At 37.7% G+C, this 8,053-nt stretch overlaps 1 protein-coding gene across 1 annotated transcript in view; it reads right to left on the bottom strand.

Annotated features, from left to right (window-relative positions):
• Positions 1–545: 545 nt before the first annotated feature.
• The window catches only part of LOC137352268 (ubiquitin carboxyl-terminal hydrolase 48-like), a 43,058-nt gene continuing 35,550 nt past the window's right edge, over positions 546–8,053 (bottom strand). Inside the window, exons 8-12 of the mRNA XM_068017560.1 lie at positions 6,250–6,411; positions 5,125–5,250; positions 3,215–3,263; positions 2,895–2,921; positions 546–1,576 (exon numbers count right to left, since the gene is read on the bottom strand). Coding sequence (XP_067873661.1) covers positions 1,554–1,576; positions 2,895–2,921; positions 3,215–3,263; positions 5,125–5,250; positions 6,250–6,411 — 387 coding nt within the window. The 3' untranslated portion in view covers positions 546–1,553. The remainder of the gene's footprint in view (positions 1,577–2,894; positions 2,922–3,214; positions 3,264–5,124; positions 5,251–6,249; positions 6,412–8,053) is intronic.

The following is an 8,053-nucleotide window of genomic DNA, read 5'->3' as shown; positions in this document are numbered from 1 at the left end:
GCTTCCCCTGCTGGAGCAATTAACATACTTCAGTTTGGTTTATCGGAGACTACCAACTAGTAACAAGTCCACTAAAAGCCTGCATGAAACATCCAAGGGTCAACTTGGCAAAGATCAATAAATAATGCCACTTGATGTGAATCATTTGGCACTGATTTCCAATTAGAGTTGCCAACAATCACTTGCCAGGCAAACTGTCAACAATTTGCTTTCTGTTCACACTACTCAAATATTAGCAGATAAAAGTTAAAACGCAGGGATTTAGGCAGGGCGCGGTACACAGGGAAATCTTTTTTGTGGTCTCATGTTCTGGTGAGTGCACGCTGGCTTCACTGATAGTATAACTAAAGTCTCAACAACATTTTATAACTTGGGATGGGACCACTTCATAACAGTTTTATGACTATCACAGTTCATTATTTACCCATTACAGATGATATTGTGTTAAGCGAGATATGCACACAAGTTGATCCAGCCAGTGGAGAAGTGAGCACCTTCAAGCCTCACCTTAATAAAAAAACAAAATCACATCTCATTTTCTATAACCATCTGCTCTTTTATTTGGTACAGTAAAGATAAGCAATATAACAATTCTAGTGGATTTGTCAAGATAGCATTCTTACCACAGCATTTCTACAACAAACGCAATTCGCACAACCCTTTTAACAGGATTTGGAAAAACTTATTTCAGCACACTTTCAATTCTTTTCCAAGCAAAAGGCCGTATCAAAAAACAAAACAGTAAAATGTATTAAATCAAGAAGCATTGCATTTATTTACAGCACTTCAGTGGTCCTAGTACAATATTACTTGAACATATCCGGAAACATTACTAATGTAATAATGCAGGCAACTATTTCACTGTGTACACAGCTTACAAGTTGCAAGGAACAACCTGGCTTAAGGATCTGTTTCATACTCGTGGAACATTAAATCTGTTCATCTTGTTCTTGCATATTATACATTTTAAAATGCAGTAGTGACTTGCTAATCTGACATGTTAAACAATTTATGTAACTCAGTATTACACAATTTAAGGTTAATTTGGTGTGTCATTCTAAGCAGAAATCAACTTTAGGCATGTGGTGGAGTCACACACAGAAAAGTTTAACTATTGGGCTAGGGACCAATAGCAACTTGCCAACAACAGTTAGTTTAGAGTGCCCAAGGAGGAAACTTTACATCAAACTGCTTGAACAGAATAGCCATCAAGACACTATTTTTGCTTCAAACAAGTTTTTAGACACAGTGAATTGAGGGGAATTTTTTTTTACTCTCAACAATTATCTGGTCACTATCATATGCCCAGGCAGCATCGAAAGGGATTTATTTTCCTTTATTGCTCCATCAACTGAATTCAAGACACTGTGCGCTTTTGCATAAAAAGGCAGGAGATGCAAGCAAACTTTAAGACTGGTTCTTTCTTTTTAAAAGTATCAACCAAGTCAATATGCACCCCTGTATGCCTGGTGCAACGTTTGAGTGACTTCATCTCTGTCCTTCTTCCTTACTGCACAACTTCCACTCTGCTGTTCACAGCAAGTTTCATCACTTCAGTGGCCCAATAGACCAGTACCTGCAACAAGAACCATACAGTGGATTACTCATTTCTTTGTGACCCAGACAGATAAGGTAATTAATGGCCCAGTGATTCAACTGATAAATATTAGCCTCAACAAGAAGAGTAGGAAAGGCCAGCTGTCTGTCCTCTATCTCTGATCAGTTACTAGATCAGAAAACCAATACCCGACATACCGGGCATATTGATATCAGGTGCACAGATATTTGACATACCAATATCTGGGGTATCAATCTGGAATTTTGATATCAATAACCTGGTGTCCCAATACCAGAAATTGATGCATTGATATCAATAACCTGGTGTAATGGTAGGGAAGTCTTGAACAAAGAACAGTACAGCACAGGAACAGGCCATTCGGCCCTCCAAGCCTGCGCCGATCTTGATGCCTGCCTAAACTAACACCTTCTGCACTTCCGGGGCCCATATCCCTCTATTCCCTTCCTATTCATATATTTGTCAAGATGTCTCTTAAACGTCGCTATCGTATCTGCTTCCACCACCTCCCCTGGCAGCAAGTTCCAGGCACTCACCACCCTCTGTGTAAAAAAACTTGCCTCGCACATCCCCTCTAAACTACTCTAAACCCTCTTGCTACAACTGTACAGGGTGTTGGTGAGTTCTGCGTAAAGTTTTGGTCTCCTTATTTAGGGAGGAATATACTTGCATTGGCGCAGTTCAGAGAAGGTTCACTAGGTTAATTCCTGGGATGAAAGGATTGTCTTATGAGGAAATGTTGAGCAGGCTGAGTCTATACTCATTGGAGTTTAGAAGAATAATAGGTGATTTTATTGAAACATAGAAAATTCTGAGTGGGCATAGTTTCAGAATAAGGAGTTGCTAAGTTAAGACAGTGATGAGGAGGAAATACTTCTTTCAGAGGATCGTGACTCTTTGGAATTCTCTATCCCAGAGCAGTGGAGGCTGAATCGATGAATATATTTCAGGCTGAGATCAACAGATGTTTTAACTATAGGGGAGTTAAGGGTTATGGGGAGGAGACAGGAAAATGGTGTTGAGGCCACGATCAGATCAGCCACGATGTTATTGAATGGTGGAACAGGCCCGAGGGGCTGTATTGCCTACTCCTGCTCCTATTTCTTATGTTATTTGGCATACCAATATCTAAGGCACCAATACCAAAACTTGGTTTAGCAATCTAATACCGATATCTAGCACATTGATATGCTATCTGGCAATCAGTACCAATATCGAGAACAATAAAGCACCCACACAAACCAGCAGGCAGGCTGCAAAATAGATTCAAATACGGTTCTGAGGTACAAATTCCTTTAAAAAAGTTAAAAAGACTCACCTTTAAAACCCTCTTCAGGCATACATACTGGGAAAAAGAAGAGAAAAGTTAATAGCTGTAAATGAAAACCTTTACCATGTAGAATACTGCACAGTACTCGTACATTTTATCAAAATGTACCAACTATAAAACATTAAATCATATTTGTATTCACTAACTGTTTAGAAATTATATTGGTGTTTTATAGCTACAAATAATCCATATTGAAATGACCAATGACCACCTCAGATATAAAATCAAGTTAGACTGTCCAGCCATAATTTATTTTCAATTAAGGTAAATTTACAAATTCGAGGCAAACAACATCCAAAATCTCCTACCTTGCATTATATCATCCATTGCTGTATAATCAGCAATTGGTTCATCAGCCTTAAGTACAAGATAATGAAACAAAGTTTAATGATTTGCCATAAATTTGCACATTAACACATGATACCTCTAATGATCAGTCAAATGGATGCAAATTTGATCTGAGCAGACAAGTTTTTTTGATGATTTTCACAAGAATTCTAAACATATTTTTATACAGTTTAAAATGCAGAAAACACGTGTTTTTGTACTGCTGGCATAGAACAGAAAATTATCGGCCAGTTAATCTTACCTGGATTGTGGTTAAACTCCTAGTCTATAATACAGGATGAAATTAGTGAAAACTTAGAAAGGATTGGGATAATTAGAAAAAGTCAACATGGATTTTTAAGAGCTAATTTAACTGATTTTTTCTGTTGTAGAAATCAAGTTTATAGATAAAGGGAATTAAATGGATGCTGTTTATATAGAAGGCAACAGTTAGGTTAGTTAAGAGATTTATGAAAATTATGGCACATGGTATCAAAAGGAATGTAGCTGCATCAACAGAGGGATGGTTCAGGCAGAGAATGCAACAAGTGGAGGTAAAAGTGGATGATTTCCAGAATGGTGGTCACGATGTACCCTAAGGATCTCTGTTGGAACCTCTTCTACTTTTACAAATCATTTTGATACAGACATTAAATGAACTATGTAAAAGTTTGACAGCCATACCAAATTAAAGTCTTGGCAAATTACATGTTAGGATGAAAAGGAGTGTGTGGATTAGCAGAGTGGGCAGATGCAGTTAAAGAGAAATGCTAATTAATACATTTTGGGGAAAACAATAAAATTAATTCAACCCTGAACAGAGTTGAACAACAGATGCAGTAGTGCAGAGAGATTTTTTTTATATATAAAAAGATAGGGGTTCAGGTAAAAAGACCATTAAAAAGTCTGGACTTTGTATATATGGCAAATCACCAGGTACCCCATTATGTGATTATTGTATGAATGGTGGAAAGGGCACAGTAAAGATTCACTTGAATTATCAGAATGAGAGGTATTAGTTATTAAGATAAGCATGAAAAATTGGATCTTTTTCACTGGAATAGAGGTGAAGGTGGATGCCAATAAAAAATGTCATATTAGTCAAAGGTTTTAGGGGTGTCATGAGTGATGTACTATTTCTACTGGTTGGCAACTCAGTAACAAGGGGGCACAAAATCAGACTGAAGAGGGAAAAATCAGAAGAATTATTTCACAAGGAGGATATTTGGAACTTGAATTATTTTACTAAAAGTGGGTATTGAGGCAGGGACTATAAGAGTTTAAAAGGGAGCTGGATAAAAATCTGAGAAGGACAAATATAAATAGATATGAGGGAAAGGTAGGGAACTGAGATTGCAGCAGACAGTGGAAGAGATAGCACAATGGGGTTAATGGCCTTTTACTAGGCTGTAAATTCTATGAATTCATGAGGTTCAATTTTTGCAGCCTTGCTTGTGGTTTCAATCTAAAGCAGTTTTGCAGGGTCAAAGGTAGTACAGAATGCTAGCTTTATTCATACTGCATTTAATGAATTATTTCTTTTAAATATACATCCTGTTACCTGCAGTATTAAATCCCCAAGTAATGGAGGGGGTCTCATCAATTTGCTGCAAGTATTTACAAACAAAAGCTGAAAGCAGGAGGACGACTAGAAGTCTGAAATGCTACCAGAGTGTAACAGAATATAAATTTAACACACACAGTTAGATAAATCATCAGAAGGTGTTTGCAACCCAGTTGGAGGTGAAACCACTGCCAGTCAGTGAAGAGGAAAACAAAATAAAATATTCTGACATTTCTATCAATGTATTGGCTCTAAATCATTGCTTTAATAAACAAATACAGGTTAACGCTACCGGTACCAGAATTGCCAATAGCTGAATAAAAGTACCTTTAACAGAATGACTGATTCTGGGATGACTCCCAAGTTGCCCAGTGTTGCAGTGTCATCAGTTAGCATCCGTCCTTCCAGTGACAAATTTTGATCAAATGGTGCAACAGAAAAGGCGTGCATGATCTGTAGAAGAGGTTTAAGTTTTAAAAAGCAACTGGAAATCAGGAATTCCTGATGTAAACAATCTACCTGATCAGCACCATCATGGGGACATTTTCAAATTTGGTGCTAGTTTATAAAGATCATAAACGTATGTACAAAACACTTTATTATTTATTCAGTAAAACTAATTGAGGAGGAAAACAGAAAATGCAATACCTTGGAGTGTCTCAAAAAAGTGCATTCTTAATACAGATCATACTTTATATGACACCTCCTACTTCAGGAAATGGAATAGCGAAAGTAATTATTTTACCAAAAAGCTCACACTATTGATATTCCTCATCGTACACCAAAATCAATAGACTAAGATCTCGATGTGTGTAGGAGTCCCATTTCATCCTGTAGAATATCAGCTTAAATTCTAGCCTGCATTATCAGTAGTTTTATCCTCTATACAATATTGATTGTATTACCACTTGGTAAACAACTAACTGTCTCTAACCATCTGAAGTGCTTTCAGTAATTCTATCACCATCATTAATCCTCAAGTGCAACCAGAATGAAGCTGCTCCCACCAATACTGCTGACTTCTGTAGGATTCAGAGAACAGCCAAACAATTTGAGTTTTGCATTTAACTGAACCCTGCAATGATTACTGCCTCATAGTCTGGTACACTACTATCTATAAACATAATGGCAGTGGGGGAAAAAAATCCCAACAGAATACACAACATAGAATTCTTCAGATTATGAAATAAAAGATCCAAAAAGCCCATTATTTTTTGACAGATTTGAACTCCATTAATCTACGTTCTTGCAATACCCCTTAATACCTTCTTTCTCCAGATACAAGTCCAGTTGCCTTTTGAAATCATTTATAATGGTTCATTTCAATGGGTCACCTGGTAACTTACTCCACAAATAAAATCAGCCACAAATCTGATAGTTACATAACAGCAGCTGTATCTCATTTAAAAATCAGCATCTCGAATTTTCTCAAACTATTTGAAGATAGTTCACCTGTATTTTCAACTCTTTGAGAGTTTGATTGGCTGACACAATGAGCTCCTTTTCTCCACGAACTCTGTGCCGTGTACTACGTCGAATTCCCTGTTTATAGTACACGCTGCTGTTACTGCCAATACAAGGGTGCGTTAGCTTCCGCCGTTTCGCTCCATTGCTCTGAAAGCAGAAGGTTTGATGTCTACTTTAGTTTTCAAGTACATGAAATAGAGAAACTTTATCTATTAATTTCTGTGTCCAATTAGTGTAAACATGGAGGGTAACGTTTCAAGTTCATAGTTTAGCATTTACAGTGATGTTGTCTATAGACTATGAGTTTCTCAGCTGTGGTCTTTCCAGCTTGCATAGATAGCTTACTCTAAATGTTTGTGTGTGTATATACGCTCACTCGCTTGTTCGTTCCCATTTCCTCTGCTCTACTCCAGGATCACTCATCTGTAATGCTTTCAAGTTCTAATTGTCTGTTTGTTTCAGATGCTGATTGACCTGCTCACAATTTCTGTTTTTGTTTCAGATTCCAGCATCTACAGCTTTTTATTTATATCTACTGAGAGCAGATGTCTTTTGCCCAAGTATCTTACCCTAATCTGAGTCATTAACAGTTAGAGGAGGCAGGGGCTGCAAGGGTACTCTCAGCATGACCCTCCTCCACAAAGTTTGATGAAGAGACTTGAACCAGCTGCATACCTACGGAATATTGTTGAAAGATCTGAATTGCCAAGTGCAAATTTGGGAGTACAAAGAGCTTGTTTATTTGACTGTGATCTTGCTAATCAACACTGGCAAGCTTGAACCACATAATCCGCTGTGTGGCAGTCAGACCTTTCCCAGTACTACCTGGAACCAAGTTCCTGTGAAGAGGCTGTTGTGAAGTCTGTTAACTGTATGCTCACTTGAATACTCAGCATAATTAACATTTGCACACAGATATTGTCTCCCAGAACCAGCCATGAGAAAGTAAACACACAATTCTTTTAATAGTACACAACAGTGCCAACCAGCTCCTTTTAGCACTCAAAGCACCTGGAGGGTGCACGAGAGCTATACGCAAACAATCAATGGTGGAGAAGCCAAATTCTAAGTTAACAGCTGGTAAATAAAAACACTACAAATTATCAATGAAAACAAAATATTCTTAGCAAAGTTTAATTTTCTTTGAGTGGCACAACACAACATAACTATCGGCGAGAAAATAAGGTATTAGTAAAAAAAAAACTGGTGAAATTAATGGAACTGAAAGTTGTTAAATCCCCTGGACTGGATAATCTACATCCCAGAGTGTTGAAAGAGGCGTCTGTACAGGTTGAGGTTGCGTTGGTGGTCATCTTTCAAAACTCTAGAGATTCTGGAACAGTTCCTGCAGATTGGAAGGTAGCAAATGTAATCCCACTATTTAAGAAAGGAGGGAGAGAGAAAACAGCGAACTACAGACCTGTTAGCCTGACATCAGTAGGGAAAATGCTAGAATCTATTATAAAGAATGAGATAACTGGACACTTAGAAAATAATGGTAGGATTGGGCAGAGTCAACATGGATTTATGAAAGGGAAATCATGATTGACAAACCTATTGCAGTATTTTGAGGATGTAACCAGCAGAATGGATAAGAAGGAACCAGTGGATGTGGTGCATTTGGATTTTCAGAAGGCTTTTGATAAGGTACCATACAAGAGGTTAGTAAGCACAATTAGAGCACATGCGATTGGGGGGGGAGGGGGGGCAATATAATGGCATGGATTGAGAATTGGCTAATGGACAGAAAACAGAGTAGGAATAAATGGGTCATTTTCAGGTTAGCAGA

The sequence above is a fragment of the Heterodontus francisci genome, chromosome 37, assembly GCF_036365525.1.
Source record: "Heterodontus francisci isolate sHetFra1 chromosome 37, sHetFra1.hap1, whole genome shotgun sequence".
NCBI lineage: Eukaryota > Metazoa > Chordata > Chondrichthyes > Heterodontiformes > Heterodontidae > Heterodontus > Heterodontus francisci.
Note: the sequence above shows the minus strand (reverse complement) of the source record. Positions and strands in the feature narration are given on the sequence as shown.